Source organism: Gymnoscopelus braueri (genome assembly GCF_963280865.1).
Source record: "Gymnoscopelus braueri genome assembly, chromosome: 20".
NCBI lineage: Eukaryota > Metazoa > Chordata > Actinopteri > Myctophiformes > Myctophidae > Gymnoscopelus > Gymnoscopelus braueri.
In genome coordinates, this window is record NC_137622.1 from 21207692 (window position 1) to 21230826 (window position 23135).

The 23135-nt window shown below is 43.4% G+C and overlaps 1 protein-coding gene across 4 annotated transcripts in view; it reads right to left on the reverse strand.

Moving 5' to 3' along the window:
- The window catches only part of mid2 (midline 2), a 181180-nt gene that overhangs the window by 72509 nt on the left and 85536 nt on the right, over positions 1-23135 (reverse strand). For all 4 annotated transcript variants that reach the window (XM_080416093.1, XM_080416094.1, XM_080416091.1 and 1 more), the window contains one exon: positions 3177-4036. In XM_080416093.1, coding sequence (XP_080272219.1) covers positions 3177-3980 — 804 coding nt within the window. In that variant the 5' untranslated portion in view covers positions 3981-4036. The remainder of the gene's footprint in view (positions 1-3176; positions 4037-23135) is intronic.

Below are 23135 nucleotides of genomic sequence, written 5' to 3' on the forward strand. Positions count from 1 at the left end.
TATCATTATCTCGAGAACGGTCCCACTGATCGACTTCAAACTTGCCGTGTGTATCACAGAGTTCATTGGTCGGATTAGCAGTTGTCCAGAACCAAAGTTCCAAAAATCTCTGTCATCTGTCTGTGTCCCTTTTATGTCCATATATGGATATGATAGTACTGATGTCACTGGGGGGGGGGGGGGGATTATTCCACCCACTTCTCTACACCTGTAAACCTGTGATGTTACAATAAAGTTGATTCTGAGATGTTACAATAAAGTTGATTCTGATTCATAGACTGGCATCCAAGGACTCTGATCACGGGTACTGCACTAATTGCTCTGACAACGAATATTGCATGACTGGAAGGGCATGTGTTCGTACAGTATGTCGTGTGGCAGACAATGTATTGGACAATGTATTGGTAAGTTAACAATACATTGCTTGCGCTACTGAGATGCACGGCTCAACAACATCAGTTGCGAGGAGATGGAATCACAGGGATTGGGTCTACTTTTGTGGGGACAGAGATACAGACATACACACAGAGATACAGACAAACCCTGCCTGAACCCTTTTAAGAAGAGCCGTAAAAATGAATTACCGTTACCATTGAGCATACACAAGCGTAATGTGCAGTACAAAACCTGTGTGGCCCTCCCAAAACTTTTAACCAAGGCTTTACGCTTCTTCCTGATTAGCTGTAAACAAACAGGGCTTTCTCCCCTCTGCCTTTTGTCTGAGCAAGCAAGCAGATGATGATTATACGTTAGCAGCAGCTGCCGCTACTGCTCTCGCTAACTGTCACTGAGGAACTGGGCCGGGGATGGGACTGGGGCTTGTTCCCTCCCAGGTTTTGGGGGGAGATTGGGGAGTTCAAAGTCAGGGAAGTTCAAAGCCTCTGCTGGGGGATGTTCAAATGAACCACAGCCAGCCATGAACCGAGAGGGGAGGAAGCGAGGGAGGCCACGCTGCTTAAGCTCTCTGAAGGTCTTAGCGACAATAAGGGCAGTAGGAGGACAGGGGAAACAAAAAAAGTCACTAATTGAATTGCGATAAGTGAAATCAATGCCCACACCCCACGTGACTGGCCACGATTACGACAATGAGAAGTGACCAACAGGCGGAATTTCATTGGTGTACAAGTGTGGAGTTGAAAGTATAGATTAATTGGCGGCAGTAATCGTAAACAACGCGACAGGGTGAATTAAAGGTTACATTTTCACCTAAAGCTGGAATGGATTCTGGATTCTAATGGATAGCAGAGACGACGCTGAAAACATCCTCTCCTATTCCTGAGTCTCAATGGATTGATTATACTTCCAAAACAGACCGCTGAAGCAGTTTCGGGAATAGTTTTCCCCTTTTTTTTAACACCTGCACTCCTGTTGTATAGAGTGACAGTGAAATTACAATGCATGCTGCCATTAAAATTCTTTCCCTTTGCAAGAGAGAATGGAGACAAAAGACACGCACTGACAATTCAATGTATAAACCATTCTTCTCCACAAAGAGAGTCCTGAGACTGACTAGGTAGTACTTTCTCAAGTATCCATTTCCCTTACTGTGTTACACAATGCCATTGATGCAACAGAGTTGTGGACAAATTCACATCCATGGACCCAGGGGACAGCTGATGACATCAAAGGAATTTCCTTCATGTAGGCAGTCTCAACAAAGGCATATTAATTACAAGGAATCTGGTGTTGAATGGAAAAAGCTGTCAGTTGCTAAATGAGGAAGTTTGTTTACAGTATGATAATGCCTCTGTTCTATTTTTTTGGCAATGCAGTATAAGGAATGAAAACAAAATGTGTACGACTTCAGTTTGTTAGGTGACAATAATAAGAGGCAAATCTTCTAAACAAAACTACACCGGAGATCCCTTGAACTACATTGTACCTACTCAGTACTCAGGTCCAACTTTTTCCACTTCAAATGCAAAAAGTGCTGCAACTGATGCAACTGCAACTGATTCAAGGTCACTTCAATGTACCACCAAGGACATTATAATCCAACTTTATTTTGGCAAAGAAAATGCTGCAAAATGGGACCTACTGTATATTAAAATGCTGAAACTAGGTCTCCACACACGCGTGCGTACACACACACACACACACACACACACACACACACACACACACACACACACACACACACACACACACACACACACACACACACACACACACACACACACACACACACACACACACACACACACACACACAGGTGCACTACATACCAGCGCTTAAAGCTTTTATTGGCACTGGCAAATGTTAGCAAGCAGCTTTGGGTCTTTAGTGTGTGAATTAGCTCCAGCTAGTAGTGCCTCTCCCTGTTGTTTTTCGCCCTGATTCAGCAATCCTAGTGTTTGGAACTGGTCAGCACAGAGTGCACAACCCCTCAAAGCTCAATGGCCACAGGGAATGCCAGCTCATCGACTATTATAATGACGTGCTCTCTATCGCTCTCCACCTCTCTCTGTACTGCTTCTCTCTCTCTCTCTCTCTCTCTCTCTTTCTCTTTCTGATTTAGTTTACTGTCTCTCCCTTTCTCTCTCTGTACAGAGAGATGAACAATGGCTGGTGGGATTGTGTATGCCACGATTGTGGCTGCTCTGAAAGTTCGTAGTCAACAAAAGTGTAAAAAATTAAATACCCCATGTGGGGATTTAACCCATTAAGACCTGAGGCGATTCTTTAAAAAAAACTGCTTTTGGAAAAAAATCTAAACATTTTTCTTTCAAGATTTTTCAAAAATAGCAGATCTACAAGTTCATAGCGAGGCACTCGGTGCCGCGCTATGAGCTTGTATATCTGCTATTTTTGAATAGCCAAAGACATCTAAAGTGGCACAGATGCGTTCCGGGTCTTAATGGGTTAAATGGATTAAAATGAAATTTGCTGTTTGGCAAACTGAAAACAGAGAGATCACCATAATACATTTTACAGGCTGTGAATTAGAAAATAGATAAGCAACAGCTAAGCTCCCTGGTCTGAGAATCACAGAACACATTTGGAGCTCAATATACTCTGCTGCTTCCAAACTGGTACCCGGCCATGTTTTACCTTACCTTGCTATAGGCACAAGCCACAGCGAGACGATGGGGGCCGAAAACAGATCTGGGGCCTGTTGTTGACACAATGTCATGGTATGCTTATTGTGAGCCGACATGAAAACAAAAGGGACTGACCTTGAGCTTATCAAAGCGCTCGGTGAGCGAGGACACCTGGTGCTCTCGGTGGCGCCCCACCAGCTTGCAGAGGGCGCAGATGAGCTGGTCGTCCACCATGCAGTACATGTTGACCTTCTCGTTCTCGTGCTCCAGGCAGGTCAGGCCGCGGAGATGCGTGTCGGACACGGGCTCCACCAGCCGGTGGCTGGTGAAGGGCTTCTTGTTGGGATGCGTGGCGCGCAGGCAGCGGTCGCAATACGACACCTCGCACGTCACACACGTCTTGACGGCCTCGCGCGGGGGGTCCTGCTCGCAGAATTGGCAGCCAATGCGCGGGTCCATGGCGACGACCAGGGCGGCCGGGCCGCTGTGGTTGGCGTTGGTGTGGTTGGCCGAGAGCGGCGCGTGGGAGTGGGTCGAGGTGGCCGGGCTGCTACGGGCACTGCTTCCGCACGTGCCGCCTCCGCCACCGATAGTGGCGCTAATGGTGCCGCTGTAGGGCCGCTGGGGCTGCAGGCGCCGGCTCTCGGTGGGTGAGTTGGGGCCGCTAAGGGAGGCCTTCTGGAAGCGGTCAATGATGTTCTGCAGGGTCACATTGCGCTTGAGGCCCTCCAGGCCGCGGTGGTTGAGCGTAATGACGTAGCGGCAGGTGGGGCACTGAAAGGCCGAGATGGACTCGAGTGGCTTGCTCGTGGAACAGTGGGAGACCAGGATGCGGTGGGCGCAGTTGAAGCACAGGCTGTGGGCGCAGGGCAAGAGCAGGGGGTCTTCGAACAACTCCAGGCAGATCGGGCAGGTCAGCTCGGACTCCAGTGTTTCCATCTTCAGTTGAACCGATCTAGAGGTGACATCAAATCCCACGAAAGCTGGCTAGTCACCTGCCGAGAGCAAAAGACAAGCAGTCAATACAGGATTGATCTCTAATTAAGGCCTTGAAATAAAACTTGCTATCGTTTTGTAATGTCCTCTTTCTGTTGGACAGCTGCAGAGCATGAATAACAGTTCTTACTTTTCATTCACTGTTCAAATTATTTAATTCAATATACCCTGTTCATCATCACTGACACTGGCTTCAGTTCCGCCACACATTTTGGTTCAGTAAAAGGCACTGACAGTCTGATCACATCCAGCCTGCGCACATTGTTCTGGGACCCTCGATTGTTCACTGACAGCGTATAACACATCACTCCTAATTCCAAGTAGAAGAGGAAGGACTAGGAGAGGAGGAAAGAGGGAGTACGGACTTTGAAGCTGAAAGACGGGAGCATGAGAGATGGGTCGGGTCATAGACAATGACAGAGACGACGGATAGATAAGCAGCAAAGGGGATAGAAAGCGGAGCTGGTAGAAAACAGGGGACCTCTCCATCTCTGTAACAGCCTGACAGCTTCGTGTCCTTCACGTCCTTTCGGCTGCACTCTACAGCACGTTTGTAGTCTAACGCGCCTATGAGCACAGAACCTCTGCCTTGCCCCCTCCTTCTCTCCATCTTCGTTTTTCCTCTCTGGTGCATTTCCCTAATTACTGCCACTTGTCTCTGTTCGTCTCCTCTTGCCACACTGTTCTACGTTTCACACACTTTCTCCATGACCCAGACTGCTCTGGGGATAGCTTGAATCTGTCTGAATCTGTCTACTGTCTGGCTGGCCTTTCTATAATTGTGTCCCTTTGCACTGTTGCTTAAAACCCAATTTTGCTGCAGCAGAAGCAGTAATTTAATATCATCAACCTTATTTTAACAGCGGCAGAAGAGCAATACTAAACTGCCTGACTCCTCATTAAAGGCTCAGGACCCACAACAGAAACGTCAATCTAGTGTTGTATGACGCATACTCTACCATAACCCTATCTGTTTCACAATTAGATACTGTACAACTGTGGGCTGAGCAATTTTTGCATAATGGGAAATGGGAGGAAGAATGGGGTGGGGGGCATGAGTAACATTTGTGACCTTTTAACGCCCAGGTTGCTGGCGTTTATATAAATATGAGTTAATATAGAAATATAGCCTATAGAAATATGAGTGAAGATAGAGCTATAGTACAACATTAGAAAAAGGCACTCCACGGAGGGCATATCTTCACCAGGCTGGGTTAAGCCAGGGCTGTGTAAGTTGTGGGTTGCAGCCATCAGTGCATGAGGAGAATGGGGGGAACAGCATTTATATGACATACTTTGACAACTCTACCATAACCCTATCTGTTTCACAATTAGATACTGTAGAAGTGTGGGCTAAGTGATGACATGTTTGCATAATGCAAAAATATACTAGACACAGCGTGGATTTATTTAATTGCCTGCACAATTTGGCATGATCTACTCTCAGTGCATGAGGTTAGTGATAGTGAATAGCGTGAAAAGCCAATTTGGTAATTAGTGCCAACCCGTAGTGAATATGGGCCTCACTCTCTCGAGTCAAAATGACGGTACAGTAGATAATAGATAATTGATTTCAGATCAGCCTCCTCTCTAGCCAGCCTCATCACCTTGCAGCATGTGCATCAAGCTGCCAGTCCCAGGTAATCCTAAAGGCACTGGCATGAAAGATCACCAACTAGAAAAAGTGCTCCTCGGAGCACAGGTCTCCGCCAGGTCAGGAAGGTTATTGTGGCCTCCTGGTGGCGCTATAATAGGCCAATGTGAAAAGGGTGGCATTTCTTATTAGGCCTTGCATGGCAATCGGACAATGCATTCATGGCTTGAGGCATTTTGTGCAAAAAAATGTGTTTTGCTAAATTAGACCTGCTGGTGGCGCTATAACAGGCCAATGTTAAAAGGGTGGCATTTGTTCCTCAACATAGTGTGAAGGTGCGTGCAAAGTTTGACCGCAATCGGACGGTGCGTTCATGATTTGCGAAGTTTTGTTCAAAACAAGCCACTACTGCAAACTTTAGATGTCAATCTTAGCCAATGAGAATGGAATATGAAAAATCTAACACATCCGTCTTGATCACATGACTATGGAGATCATGTGTACCGATTTGCGTGAAATTTGGATAAAAACGGAAGGAGTAATATTTAAAAAATTGTTTTACGTAAGTCGGCCTCCTGGTGGCGCTATAAAAGGCAGATGTGAAAAATGCAGGGCAAAGGGTTTTTCCTTGACCTCTAGGGAGTGCGCATACAAAGTTTTATACAGATCGGTGCAGTTATAGGTACAAACATGAATCCGCCTGTTATAGCGCCACCATGAGGCTGATTTGAAAATGTTCAAGTGCCATTTCTCATAGTGGAAATATGTGTATAACATTTCACGGAAATTGCACGCTGTGTTCATGATTTGAGGCATTTTGTTCAAAACGGAGTACTCCTGCAAACTTTGGAAGCTATTTTTAGCGAATCAGGATGGAATATGAGAAATCTGAAAGACCCATTTCGTCTAATGACTATAGAGATACTGTGTACTGATTTGCGGGATTTTTGGACAAAATCATTGTATACAATCATTGTATAATCGTACCACTGTGCTATTTGCAAACTGTTAATAAAGTATTCAATAAAAAAATAAAATAAACAATCACCAGCTTTAAAGGTATCATGACATTCATTTTCACTTTTTTTATTTTCTATGTTTTATTTGGGGTTTTATGACCTCAATTACACCCAAAAAACCTGAACTTAAAACATTCAGTGGATTTTCTGTGGTCTGGGGTTTTCTGAATAATTAGGCTGAAAAGTAATCTGAGCTTGGCCCTTCGACAGTGAGGTCACTGTCGAATAATCCCGCCCACTCTCCTCCTCGCCCCTCCCCTCCCCTATCCTTTCCTTTGGGGGGGGCGGAGCAGAGGCGATGATTGACAGGCAAAATCCCTCACCAGCGACACCCGCAGGCAAAGATTTCTTTTTTCATTGCAGTTGAAAAGGCTTTAGAAATGTGAGAGAAAAACACCTGCCATTGATCACTGGAATGGAATTTTCACTTAAAACTTTTTGTACACTTTTGAAGGACCAGGACAAAGACTTTGAATGTGGTGTAAAAGTGAATGTCATTAAACCTTTAAAACATACAAAAGATTTCTAGTCTGTTATGGTCTCTCTGAACATCGCAGACAGTGCACATTGTGTACTGTACACGGATATGGCTCTACACGTCAATGGTCACCTTCAAATATTTTACAGGAAGAAATATGTGGTGTAGCAAGGACAGAACAACACAACACACACACACAGTAAACAATGAATTACCATGGATATACAGTAGATTAAGAAAGTTAAAACAAAGTCGATCACTTGAGCTGGCTCCAAGACCCATATGTCATCATGTACTCCCTCCGGTACAGTGGTCTATTACCTAATTACAAATGGGACTGATGGAATTGCATTGCTACTGTTCAATAGGGATTTAGATGTTAGAACAAAGCAGACTGTACTCAGTATAATCTCAACAAATCCACAAACTTTGCCATTTTGATTGTAGGCGCACATAAATGGTTCCAACGTCAGCAGTAGACTACTTAATATGTACAAAAAGGGTTCAACCTTGGTCTGCCATTATGACAATTGAGGACTTCGGTCATAGAAAATTGCATTCAATATGTCCTCTCCACATACTCTGTACTAATTTAAAAGTCACAATATATGAAAATCACTATGTATGTGCATATGGATCAGTTATGGCACCAATCATATAAATCAATCAATCAATGATACATCTGGATACCAGTTTATCAATATATTGGTATCCAATTTATGTCAAACTAAAACAACACAATCCTTTCTGTCTGTTTGATTCTGTGTAAAAAAGCGAGTGTGTGTCTGTCCTTCTCATCTACTATATCTTGCTTTATTTCTGACAATGTGTCATCCACTCTCCCTGAACCTGGGTTCATGTACTGAAATATTATTGTGACCTTTGTGCGTATGCTGTGCAGAGCGCTTTGTCGTGTTGCTAACCATTAGCAGATGTTACCAGCTCAAAACCGGCTCGAGATAAAACAATGTCTTTGAGCTCAAAGGCTCAAAGACATCTGCGACAACAACAAAGTCTTGTCATCGTTGCCCTGCCTACATGCTCCACATGCCACAACCATGTCTGACATCAAGCTATGTTCAAAGCCAAAATGATTTAAGTGTTAGCTAATTGCTTGGGAAGGGCAGCGGACTGAGAATGTGGTTGTACATGCAAACAGTATGCAGCGTCTCCACAAAATTCATTACCGGGGAGATAAATGAATAACAGCTTATATAGGCAATCATGCAGCAGATCTTATATTGATAAGGGGCAGCGTGTGTGTGTGTGTGTGTGTGTGTGTGTGTGTGTGTGTGTGTGTGTGTGTGTGTGTGTGTGTGTGGGGGTGTGGGGGTGTGTGTGTGTGTGTGTGCGCGTGTGTTTGAGTTAAATGTGCTTGGGAAAACACTTGTTTGTGTATTTGTCTCAGCCTTTGCACATATTTTGCACATAATGCCCTTCCACAATATGACTGCTATTTATCAGATGGTTTATCTGCTTGTGTTATCGCACAGCCTGGCAGTGTTGGGGAACGAGATAGAGGGAAAGAGAGACGTACAGAGAGAGAGAGAGAGAGAGAGAGAGACAGACCCCACAGCAGCTTGCTACCTCTTGAGAGAGCAGACATGAGGTTCTGCTCTGCTAAGCCAACAATAGCCCTAATTTATCTCCACTATATCAGATAGGGAATAACTAGGGACAGGAGACTCGAGATAACGAGAGAGAGAGAGAGAGAGAGAGAGAGAGAGAGAGAGAGAGAGAGAGAGAGAGAGAGAGAGAGGGAGAGGGGGAGGGAGAGAGGAAATGGGAGGAAGAATGGGGAGGGGGGCATGAGTAACATTTGTGACCTTATAACGCCCAGGTTGCTGGCCTTTATATAAATATGAGTGAATATAGAAATATAGCCTATAGAAATATGAGTGAAGATAGAGATATAGTACAAAAGTAGAAAAAGGCACTTCACGGAGCGCATATCTTCACCAGGCTGGGTTAAGCCAGGGCTGTGTAAGTTGTGGGTTGTAGCCATCAGTACATGAGGAGAATGGGGGGAACAGAATTTATATGACATACTTTGACAACTTTTCACATTTGTGGTGCAACCCCCAATTGGGTTTTTATTGGATGTTGAATAATGGTGTTTTTTGTAAGAAATAGGCCACTCCCATTAATTTGGGCCAACCTAACTTGGCCTACTGGGAGGGTGCATGCAACGTGTGATGATGATTGGTCCAGCGGTTTGCCAGATTAGCTGCGCACAGTCACACAGATACACACACACAGGGCGAAAACTTAATCTCCGCCTCCCGGCACCGAGCCTATGGGACTGGCAGAGAATTATTCTGTTTAATTTTGAGTGCAATTCATACACTGCAGTACAGCTATTTTTCACCAAATTATTTTCATCATGGTTTGTGAGAAATATGGAATATGAACCACAATTGTCCCCTTAGCTAAACACATTTGCCCTATAAAACAATTCTGATTGGTCACCAGTATGTGAACTATGTGACGGCATCTTGTTACTGAGCAGCAGCTCCTCGGTTAGCACTATATGACTTCTGTTTTGGTTGAAGAGAGACAACAACAGGGAACAAGGAATTCAATAATGTTCTCAGAAGAAAAGCCGCGATTCAGTATCACCAGTCAGGACATGTGACCACAAGAACTTCCCTGTGTGAAGCTACAGCAGCGCTTTTCAATGTGTCTGTCTGTGCCCAAGGCACAGCTTGGGCAAGTCAAAATCTCAAGCTACACCTTTATTCGTCCTGAAAATAGCCGCTCTACAAGCTCATAACGCATTGCGATGCCTTATGAGCTTGTATATCTCCTATTTTCAATAAATTAAATAAAACAATAATAAATTACTAATAATAATAAATGTTCACCTATAATGACATGCCCAACATAGGGACGCCATGTTTAAAGTGACAACTGAACATTTTAAAAGCTGTAGTGAAAAATCTGTATTAAAAATACAGAAAACTGTAGCCTTGAAGATGAATATACTTTATACTTTCTAAAACATTACAAAGTAAACATAACAACAGATCATTGAAGAGCCAATTTAGGGATGTGTGTGTGTCATTAAAATGATTCTCAGAGTTCTTACAGTAGGCCTAGTCCATGTGTCCAGTGTGCCAGCAGACGGACCTAATTTCTCAGCACAGAGCTCAAACACTTGTGTCAGTCCAAACGGTAATGTGGTGGTGTTTAACAGGGCACATCTATAATTAACACCCAGTGTTCACACACAATAAAAAGGCCTGTTAAGCTTTTGTTATATCACTCAAGGGAAACAATGTGAGCTATGGTGGGAGTCACTTGGAACCAAATCAATTAGCCTCGTGAAAAAAGGCATTGTGCTTTATCGCCACACTGAGCGGACATGCAGACACAGTCACGTAGGCATGAACATAGATAGCAGCACACACAAGTCAACTCGAGGCAAATGTATTCATGAAGCTAATTTGAATACAAATTATAGTTGCTGTGCAGCAATGGTCGGGGCTGGGCAATTTGAGGAGGAAATGGAGAAAGATAGAAAATAGCAAGAGCAGGAAGACGAAAGAAAGATACAGGAGGGTCAATAAGTAGAACTGTCTGTGTCAAAATGTCATTTGTCTCTACTTCCACTGTATGTCTTAGTTACCCAGAGGAAGTTTGTCATTGCACTGGATATCAAGCCAGAACCTTGTGACTCAAAGGGGAGTGGTCTACCTACTGAGCTGCCCAGGCACACACCTTACTAGTTACTGTTCAGCACATGGATTTTGTGATAAGATACTGTATACTGCATAACCAAGCACATTTGTTTATTAAGGGAACCTTTTTACAGACGTGTACTTATAATTAAAGTCTCTTGCATTACTCAAGACAGTTATACTGTCTACCACAGTATAAAGCTGATCTACAGCCTCAGTTGACAAGATCAACTGCTGTACTAAGCCTGGAGGAGCCAAGTTTGGCAGAGAGGCGGTCTGGAAAACAGAAGGTCACAGGTTCACCTCCCAGCCCGCCCAGTAATACGTATCGAAGTGTTCCTAAGCGAGACACTTCAACCCTAATAGCTCCCCCCCCCCCAAGTGCTCATCATGACCATCTGAGTGGCCATCAGCTGGGTGAAGCTGAAAGTGAATTTCCCTCACAGGATTAATAAGGTCAACCAAAAAGACAGACTGCCACCCTAATGTGAATGTGAGTGAGAGAAGTCCATGTTAATGAAGCAAATCAGTATTGGAACACCAAATATATTAAAATAGTCATTAAAGAAATGAGCTCAACCCTGCGGTATTGCGGCCATTGTCCCAGCCCCCCCCCCCCCCCCCCCCCCCCCCCCACACACACACACACACACACACACACACACAGACACACGGGACAGTGCTCAGCCTTGTCAGCATATTCAAGGGACTTTCACTCGATCAGCCTTGATGGATAAAAGCCAACACACTAATCAATCCATTCAACGCACATTAAACATTAAACAAGTTCAAATGCTTTTGAAGAATGTGGCCAGATCCTTACACATATCTGCTATGAATGTGGCCAATTTTGTTGAGTTGTTGATAACACTGTTATGTTTTAAAAAAAACTAAAAACAAAAGACACATGTTTATTTAAAGGCGCTAAGTCCCTTGAGGGTCTGAGTGTTTGGTAAATGTGTGTGTGCATACATACTTTGACAAAGAAAGCGTCACCACAGAGAGTGGTATTTTTGGAACAATGCCAATTAGCCTTGTGAAAACAATGGGGACAATTTGCTTGTAAAACCAATCGCTGTGTTCACACTATTGTTGAGCTAAAACGAGCACTTGTTTTATTCGTGGGGGGTATGGGGGTCATCACAACAAATCACCACACCTTAACTTGTGAACCACTGACACAAATCTACTTCGTCCATAACAACACAGGATTTGATATTTCAAATAATGTATAGTAATAATTGATTTCAAATTAATGTATCTGATCAGCATAGCTTGATCGTTCATAAGCCTGATTGTCCAAGGCTACAAAGCCATTTGCCTCTTGGTATGAGCGTCTTAAAAGTGTGGTTAGTTATGGCTATGATCTTTGATAATTCAAAGACAAAAGTAACGCACATCCTCCATCTTTGGTGCTGAGCGAAAATACAAACAACAAAATCATGAGAAAAGTCACTGTGGCTCGCAACTCACTTTAGAATGCTCCAAGTCTTTTTATTCATAATTGGAGCATTCTAAAGTGAGTTATGATCTTTGATAGTCCTGCAAGCTTCACTGATACAATGTCCGTCGTAAATATCCTGGATGGAGGGAAGCTCACATCTACTGATGCGCTCGGCTGTCCGTAATCCGTATGACCCTTTGCATTGCTTTGCGGTTGAGGTCAGTGCAGTTCCCATACCAGGCAGTGATGCAGTCAGTCAGGATGCTCTCTGTGGCACCTCTGTAGAAGGGCCATAGAACCCATACCAAACTTCTTCAGTCTTGTGAATCGCACCACAGCTGGTTGCATCACTCTTGAGTGCAACTGACTATCGACGGAGGTGACCGGAGATCGATGGGAGCGGGTGTTTATGTCCGAAGTTTCAAATCTGGTGTAGAAGTAGTTTAGTGCAGGGTTTTAAGGTTTGTTGGTTTCTTTGTTAGTTCTCTAGGCTTTGTTTTTTTTAGTGGATTTGGGGGGTGCAAGGTTAAATGAACTGCCCACCACCGCGGAGTCAAGGGATTTTAATCCACCGAGGTGCATCCGGCTTGGCCAAGCGTCTATTTGAACACAATTGGACTGTGTTCGGGAGAGCGAAGCTGGGCAGTGGGGGTGATCTTTGTTGCTGCACGTACTCCTACGGGCTGGGGCGGCACCTGTCAGCTGGGAATGTTGAACCGAAGGATTAAGACGGAGGCGCTACGTCTTCCCAGTGAGGGCTCCTCACTGGCAGGTGAGCCAGTAGGGTACAAATGTGTGAGGAGGAATTATTTGGCATAATAATGACTAAATTAGGGAAATAGAAGGGGGTAAAAATACAATTGGCTATTCTTCAGTGTTTTGTTTCTGTGACTGACAGGATGGCATAGCGATTGGAGACAACTTCCACGTAATGTATGTTCAACAGTCTGGTGTCTTGTCCTTGAGAAAGACAAGGAACCCCTAAACTTCCCTCAAATGAGCTCAGAGAACTGTGGATTCCCATGACTACCGGGGTTTAGCCTTTCTTGCGGTAAATGCAATACACACAAACAAACATGGCTGTCCAGGACACTTATAGAGCAGGCAAACTGTGCGGATGGAACCACCAAATTATCCTGGATCGGAGGTGCCAGACTGTAAACTCACTGCTGATGTCAGTGTTGGTGAGGAACTGAGGATAGTACTGTGTAACGTTGTGTCAGGAACAATAACTCCCTTCAACTGATGCCTGGTCTACAGATAATATTATACTGGCTACCAATATGCCAGTTAGACTGGCTGTGTAGTATGAGTGCTACAAATAGTACCCTGTCAGCAAAAATCCCTAAATGACTGATTCCCTGGGCAATAAAAGGTGTACGCCACAGCACATAGTGTATGTAAAAGATTGTGTAAGCACACATGCTCGTTGTGAGAATTGATACCATAATGTACAGCAGGTGTACACAATGTTTGTGTTCTGCCACGTTCTATGCATGAGGGAGTGCATGAGAGTGAATGTAAGCTTGTACAATAGGTCGTCTTTTTTCAAACATTTTAGAATGTTAAACGGTGCTTTTGTAAGTTAATTCAGTGGTGCCTTGGCTTATATCCATCAAGGTGGGTCTAATGAAGCTGGAAGTATTAAATTGAATCACCTGGCCATAGGTTATGAGGACAAAAGCGCAGTGAGCCAATATACACACAGAGATAATTGTTAATCTTAGGTTAATGCCTTAAGAAATGTGTCCAGGTGGTTGAGCACTGAAACCACAAGGGCACTGAATTAAAGCTGGACCACTTATGATTTGAACAAAGGATTCTGTAGATTGTGGGCCAAGAATCTTTAACAAAAGTAGTAGACCAGTGTGGAAGAACTGCAGGAAAAAAGGAGTGTCTCAAAATGGAATTAAGCCCCAGCAGGTATTGTAATTAGATTGCTGGATTCATTGCTTCAGAAAATTCCATGCTCAATGTCAACACTTATACTGTAAATGGAAGGCTTGGTCGTGACTCACTGGAGGAAGTAGCCCCTCGTGATGGCCCAGTGTCGAGGTAGGGGATGCATGGGAAAGCTATTCATTTCAATGATAGGACGGGGCGTGCCGAGGTGCAGCCAAACCCAGATGTTGGCCATTTATCAAACAGTCCTTGTTCACTGAACAGAGAATAGAACAAGTGATTACTTCCAGAAGAGGCTACGCTTAAGTGCAAGATGGCATGTAAATTCGAACATGCTTGTACAGTACACGCACATGCGTACACACACACACACACACACACACACACACACACACACACACACACACACACACACACACACACACACGGATACTATATATCATCACTTGTTCCAGCGTCAGCATCCAATCCGTCAATCCAGACTTAATCATCACACTCCAGTGACAATCTAGTTTGTAACACCAGTTTATCACTGAACCCCGCACCCCACCCCTTGTACAAGGTTTCCAACCACCTCTGTGGAAGCTGTCGATCACTGCCATATCACAGCAGGGGTAGAGGAGCAGAAAATCACAGAGCTGGAGTTTAGAGGCTCTGAAGAGAGGAAGAGGACGTAAACTAAACATCAGGGGGTCAAGCAGTCTTTTTTTTTCCCGGGAGCTTTGGGAAAGATAATTATGCTGTATTTTTCACCATGCGACACTGTGGCTGGGGGTAGGAATTGATATTGATAGTGTCATCACGTGACGAGGTGAATTATTGTTGTGACATTTATTGTTGTGTGACATAAACGCCAAAAGACAAGCAAACAAAAAACACAATTATTCCCAATGGGTAATGGGGAAGTGCGACAGCCCATACCAACAGGTAGCTAGTTAGTGGGGTCTGGCTGAGGTCAGCTGCATTCAGGGTGGCCAAAGGGCGCTTCTCCACAGAGATTTAGAGATAAACAGAGACAGATGTGTGCTAGCCAGCTAGCCGGTGTGCATTGGGCCTATAACCTGCAAAGCTAGATCAGCTTCAGTCATGTTGGTATGCGGCAAGCATTCCTCAAATATCTTCCAGTGTGCAAAAGGTTATACAAAACATTAATTACAAATCACTGACTTACTCTGGCACCTTGCCTGTGTGGAACGGGAACTCATTGCTAATTAAATATCCATTCAGAAGCAACCGGAGAACGGGCTAATTGGAGTTGCTTTGTGGAAAAGGTTGAGGTATGGTTTAGGATGACAGTTTGTTTTCGCTCTCACTCTCTTGATAGTGCAACGAGTGCCAAGATAAAACAGGAAACTTTCATGTGTTTTGTGGGTTAGGCCAATACTAAGGCAGAGTCAAACATCAGTTTTTCCAAAGTAAATGGTGAGCCAATTCAGTGTTGGTAAATGGAAATAAATGTATTTTGGCGAGGCAGGGACTAATCAAGGACAAAATGAAAGGACCAATAAAACCTCTATAACATAACACCGCTGTATGGGTACTTTTATTAGCGACTGTGTCAGCTAGCTTAATTCTAAAGCCCTGGCCCTAAAACATGGCATTTTCTCTAATCACCTTCCCTAAAAACAGGACTTTGTTTGAGTGGATTCAGTGGAATTCAATCGCGTAAGTGGATTGAAATGCTGCAAATTTTTTTCGGAGGGCAAGTCATTTCAGAAACTTGGGTTAAAAATACCCACAGGCACAAGGGATATGTCAGGACTGAGAACTGCTGAGGTTTTCCAGACACGTTGAGACTACGGCTCTCCTTTTCTTTGGTTTTGGAAAAAGGAAATGGCGGTGCACAAAATGAGGGGCCGCCAGTTGACCAGAACACACCAAAACTGTACACATAATTACACAAACAGGATCAAGTAGCACGTTAAACTTGTCATGTCACATTTCTGTGCAGCCTTTGACAGAGGCCGTGTCCACTTGCAGTTGCTATGCGGGATAAAACAAAATATTCAAGCACATTACTGTATGTGGCTCTGCTGGCCTGGGTTAATTTTTTCCACCCCCTCCCCTCTCTCCCTGTTTCCACTCATCTCTTCTTCCTCCTTCTCTTTCCCTCATCCCTCTCCTCACCTTTCCCACCCCCCCCCTCTCTCTCTTTCTCACTCCCACAGTGCATGCTGATTTAATCAAGCACGTGATTCCTATTCACAGAATGTAAACAGTAACACAGCCAAATCATTTTACTTTTAGCACAGTTCACAGACCGACAAAGGGCAGACTGATGCAAGGACCAGCCCCCCCCCCCCCCCCCCCCCCACACACACACACACACACACACACACACACACACACACACACACACACACACACATCCCCCAGCTGTCTCTGACACTAATGTCACTAATACCGCGGGAGAATGACAGGAAGGTGTATGGCAGAGAAAACCGTGACGCGTTGTGAGCTTCCAGATCGGCTATTTTAAGTGCAAGTACACTGCACAATTATTACAGTGCTTTAAGAGTTTCCCGCCCGATTCCCTAGTTACCAATGTCGGCTATTGATGGGGAAAATATAGTGGGACTCTGGGGACAAGTTAACCTTCGTCACCTCACCACAACTCCATTTCATCCCCAGGAGCTTTTCATTATGGCATGACATGCCGGCAACGCAGCTTGCGATTCAGATATGAAATGATGTCGTTACATTTGGGAAACTGGCATGCTGTGTCCGGGCTTCACGCTGTACAAAGAAAGTAAAGGATTAGAAATAAAAATGAGTATTATAATATGTAATGACATTATGGGTGGTGGGTTTGATGCGTGTGGTCACAGACAGCTTACTATGAGTTCATATATTCTTCAGCTTGCATACATGTACAGTAAATAGGCTTTTAAGTTATGCTTTTCTAACCTTTGCCTATGAGTTAATGTATTCTTCAGCTTGCGTAAATGGCATTTTAAGTGTGGCTTTTGCAACCTTCCTGTACATACTGTACATAATACATGTGTTAATTTAAATTGCAAAAAATACTATTTTAGTGTGTAAAATTAGCAGGGTGTTTTTGCACATTTGGGTGGATGCATGCTTGCTTTGTCTCTCCGTGTGTGGGTAGTATACTGTATACTGTACTGTACATACAGTATGTGCCAATGTGTGATGGGAGTGGGTGGATTATGGATGCAGGTACAGTATGTGCATCATGCTTTTGTGCGTTCATGAGTTTACGGGCTTCCATGAGCTGAGTTGGATAAAGTGAGACACATGTGCGAGTATAATACCACCTACAGCTGGTACCAGGTGTGTACACAGTACTGTGTGTGTGTGTGTGTGTGTGTGTGTGTGTGTGTGTGTGGGGGGGGGGGGCACACTAGAAGCGACAAAAGCTACAAAACGATCAAGCATGGTCAGCTACATCGCTGCCAAGTCTCCGCTGAAGTGCTGCTCAAAAAACACTGCGTAAATGAAAAGGGTATATTATAGGGTTAAATACATTAGCACAGGGAACTGTTAAACGGCATACGGCAAGAATAGTTTTTTCTTCCTTTTACGGAACGGAGCAGGAATTGCAAGGCGAGAGGTGTGGACATGGTTAGACATGGCAAAAAAAAAAACGATTGATTGATGTTCATCACTGGAACACTCAAGATTTTTTATTTTGGTGCATCACTAGTGGAGTGTCCAGTGGTATCATTATAGAGCTTCATGGCTACAGGCAAAAAGGGCTGACCGAGTTGGTCAGTCCTTTGTGAATGGAAGCTGAATATACCGCTGGTGCTCAACCTATCTCCTAATTCTTTCTGGAGGGGTTAACTAGGAGAGCCTCCCGCTTCCTCCTCGTTCTCACCTCCGCCACCACCTCCCACACGGTCCAGTTAAGCACCAACGGACGGAGCTGGCCTTTTTCAACAGCCTGTTCAGTCTGCAGAGAAGAGGACGCTGGCCACTAAAGACTGATACATCTGCAGCATCCTGTTTCACATGTTGAAGGACTTGAGCTTCCTCAGGAAGAACAGCTTGTTCTGTCCATACCTGTAGAGGGTCTCTGCGTTGGTGGTCCAGTTCAACTTGCTCATGTGTACGCCTAGGACCGTGGCCGTGGGTCCATGACACTGGCACACCATAGATGGTGGTTCCCCCTGGGTAGAGGGACAGGTGTAGCGACAAACAGGTGCGATCCTGCGAAATGGTCGCATTTGTGCTTGTCTCATGCTCATCATTGTGGTCACATAAAAAATACACACTTGAATCGCACTGCATTAAACTAGACACACTTCCATTAGTATCGTCACACGTTTTCGCAATTGCACCCTGTAACTTCATGTTTTTTTCACAGTAGTGAATAAGCCTATAAATCAGCAAAAATAATTGTCTTTTAGACGTTATAAGAAATAGTTTCAGGTTTTGTTTTGCTTGCCCATGTATTGACAATGATAGATTATGTCGAAGGAACAACTTGTGCAGAAACAAACACTGGTGCTATCCTTTAATACTTCTACCTCTCACTGCTTCAGCAGCCAGTGGGTAGTCATTTTAAAACTGTCAGACTCTCTCTGTAACGGTCTTATCAAGCCTCAACAGAACACAATGCAAGAATCCTGCGCTTCTCTCACTTCTGCTTCACCTTCATTATGCATGCACATTTGCCCAGGTGAAAACAAAACCCGGATCGGAACTCAGTGCAGATGCTTATAAGATATTTAGACGAGCTTGAGCATGCTAGGAGGAAGCAAGGGAGTAGAAGAAAGACACCGCTAACTTGTCAACAGGGGCTGTAATCAGCAAGTAAGCTAACACCCAGCACACAGGGACAATAAACATAGCACCTGGACGCAAATATCCAGTGTCTGGGACAATTCTGGGACGGCAGAGAAACTGCACTGTAGTTTGTAATACATGTATTTATCAAACAGTTAGTAATAAACAAGAAAAGGTAAAAGGTACCAAAATAATAATAAACTGATTGTGGCCACCCAGGGTGATTTAAAACTTGTATTCATATATAACAACTAGAAGAATTTAGATTGGTGTATCTACTGTATTTAAATGTCATTTTTTTGGGGGGGCGGTTCCTCTCTGTGTCCTGAATAGGTGTTTCCTATTAAGGAGATAGGTGTTTAAAAATGAACGCCCTCCTTTTTTACTGAATTGAATAATGTGTAGGAGTAAAAAATTGCTTATTTTCTATCAATTACACATCCCATGAAGCCTTCAATTCATGGAGATGTATTTGTTTTGTTGCATTCAAACGCCAATAATTTGATGACCGGGTCATCAGTCGGGTCATCAGTCAGTAGGAGACTCTTTGACTCTTTGAGTGTCCTACCGGCAATCTGGGAACCCATCTGCAAAAAAATAAATCGTTTGAATTTGCTAAACCTACTTAGCTGAATCGGTCTTGAGAGATTACCTATCGGAGACTCCGTCGGTCATCAAATTATTGGCTTAGGAATGCGCAAAAAAAATCCATGAATTAACGGCTTCATGGGGTGTGTAATTGATAGAAAAATAAAGATTTTGGGTGAACTACTCCTTTAATGTTTTATGTAAAGCACCTCGGATTGCCTTATTGTTGAAAGTGCTATACAAATAAACTTGCCGTGCCTTGTCTACTTCTGTCAAGAGAGGTACTGTTACCTCATTTGAAAGTCTGTACCTATACTGTCCTTACCATCCTTTAATATTCAGAGTCAGCTGTTTGAAATTAGGGTGTTTCAGTTGGTCTTTGTTCTATCTTTGTCTGTCTGTCTGTCTGTTTGTCTGTCTGTAAAGTAGGAACTTTGCAACCCACGTTTCTGTCTGCCTGGCTTATTCTCTTATAAACCCTGGATGTCACTGCCAAAACTGATAAAGTAATGTTCTCAAAGTCTGTTCACAAAAAAAGTGTGTATTGGACAAAAATATTTTTAATAACCGCCCAGCACATTTTGAAGATTGGCTGGAAACTAGAAAATTGATTTGACTCCTTTCTATATTATAAAAAGCTATACTTCAAAACTATCTAACATGGTGCCGTTTATAATTCCTCAGGGTGGATCTGCAAATCTATAATGGCATGAAAAAAACAGGATGATTGACTGAAAAAGGCTATGTTGCATTATCTTGCAATTGCAAATCCTTTTGTTTTGTCTGGCCTTATAAGCGCACTAGTTTGTGTTGACAGTTGACACAATTCAGTTCCAATGTGTTTACACTTTCATCCAACAGCACTGTTTATGTATTTGCATGTGCCTGCATTGTATGCATGTTACTAATACAGTATACTATATGCATAGGACTGGGCTGACAGATTATCTCTACATCAGAAATGTCTATAAATATGCAAATATTTTCCATGTTATGGAAAATACAAAACAACCTAGGGGCTATATACTGTATAGTAGTTTGAGCTATCATATTGTAAACCTTTTTTCCATTCCCTGTCCTGCTATGCCCCATCAGATTGGAAAGTCTGTAAAAAAAAAAAGAAAGAAAAAAGAAAACCCCAATCTAATCCTATAAGAAGACTGACAATGTATTCCATAGAAGCCGGCTAATAGTAATAAGTAGCGTACAACTTTAAAATAACAATTTTGAGATCTCACTGTTTGTGTTGCAAATGAGCAGCTCTGATCCATAAGGTGCCAACCACTAAATCAATGCCCTGCCAAACCGCATTAGCAAATAATGACATTGTCCATGCTTGTACTATTGATTAAGAGAAGATAAATGCCTGGGTCAATACCGAGACCTTAGACGCATCAACAATACTGCCTGCTAATATGACATATATCTATAATAAATGTCTAAGAAGGAAAATAGCCTAAACGTTGTATCAAACTACAGCAAGTTGCGTAGACAATGTTGACAGAATTTGTGGGATAATAATGATCAAATTGCAGGCAGGTGTCCAACAAAACACACCCAATGAAAAGTGCAGCAGCACCCAAATAACCACATGCTGCAGGAAGAAATACAGACCAAAAGTCACAATACAAAATATCCCACAACGATACTCTCAACTCAAAGCACACAACTCAAGCACATTTAAATAGCCCCTAAACTACTGTTATAGACTCAAAGGGCTTTAGATCATCAATCGGGTAACACAAACTAAATAAATAAATAAACTTCTAGAGGGATGTATGAGTGTATGTGTATGAGTGTGGTGTACTGCTGGTGTGCACCACCAATCAGAAAGAGAGCCAGAGTGAAACCAAGTAAGAGAACCACTGAGAGCAAGATGGAGAGATTTAGAAATACTGAGTAGCTTGCAAGTTGCAGTAGTTGTTTAGGCCAGTGGTTCTCAACCTTTTCAGGCCGTGACCCCCCACCCAGACAAGCACTTGGAATTGTAGGAGTTGAGGCATTACATTTAGTTTGAGTCGGTTCCACAGATAAATATTGTGAAACTAGCAGATAGCTCACAACTAATACCTTGTAGGGAAAAAAATCCTCTTTCTTATATTATTTGACAATTTGGCCAATGTTTGACCAGTATTTATAGTATAGTTTGTTGATTTCTTTTGATGCAGGTTTTTTTTAGGTATTAAAAAGGTCTTAAAAGTCCTTAAATTGTCACTTCACTGTCATCTGGGCACCCCCCAACAATCCTGTGGGGTCCCACAAGATTTGACCCTGGGGGTCCCAACCCACAGGTTGAGATCCACTGGTTTAGGCACCACTGTGTTGGTTACCGGCGGTATGTAACTATGACGTGTCAAGCAGCTGACCAATTTGGTGGCTTTTTTTAAGCTCACCTCATCCCACTGTTGCTTGTCTCTCTGTCACGTGCAGTTTGATATGTGCTTCTTTGACCCCCAGCGCCGCCCCAGCACCACCACTAGAGACTCTGCTTCCCCTGTGGGTTCTGCTTTCCCCTGGGGAACTGTGATTTTTCTCCCATCTAATTATCTTCTAATTGTGCTGAGCAGGGAGTAATGTAGCAACGCCTGAATGCCATGATCAATGATAGCCTGATCTTCACACCAAATGATTAATACAATTAAGTTCAGATGTGTGTGTAAGGTATGTGTGTGTGTGTGTGTGTGTGTGTGTGTGGGGGGGGGGGGGGGGGGGTGGAGGGGGGTTGTACATTTGTAGTAGTGCGTTAATCTCCGTCTTAAAGCGGTAGTTGGTGGAACAGAAGCGGGAACGTCCGCTAACAAACCTACGCGACAACATATGTGAGACTGACCTCAGTCTTTATTTAACAAAGGTTTTAGAGCCTCTGACTTCCAAATTGTCTGTGCTACCAGCCAGCCACGGGAAATACATTTGTTCACCTGATGACACAAAAAGACGGTACAGATGAGAGAGTTGTCAAAGTTGTCTCGGCTGAATTGTCCGTACCAACTTGACCTCATTGTTGGGGAGCAGTCTGTCTCGCACTCAGTCGCCCTCTTAATGGGAGTCTCAGACAAAGGTGTGGAATACCAAAATGAATCCATGATTCACTGCTTAAAACTTAGATGTATTCTTCACTGTAGTAGCACTGCTGTGCTTGTATCATGAAATATGTATGAAGCACTTATAGTAAAACAAGTAGAAACCAGCACAGTTTAGGTGTGGATCATTTTGGATTTTGGCTGGGAACCCTTATGTCTCAGTATAGGCCTGACTGTGGCATGTATGAACAACATGTGCTCAGTTGTGTATTAACAGGGCTGCTGGAGTGCGAACAGCTACTGTACAGCTTGAATGCAAGCTTACTTACAAGTTTCAGCTCTCCACACAGTAACACAGTTAGGAGTCAGAGAGGAATATAAACTTACAGATACAGAGTACAGACACTGAGAATGTGTGTGTTTGCGTGTGTGTGCTCGCTCATGTGTGCACGCTAGGGCAGGGTGATATGACTTCAAATCAATATTATACAATAATTGCAAACCTTTGCCTCGATTACAATAAAAAAATATATATAACAGTGAAAATAGCAGATCAGCTATGTTTGCACATCACCATTGTACGGTGACGGTAACAAAAGTTTAAAGGGATATTTCACTTTC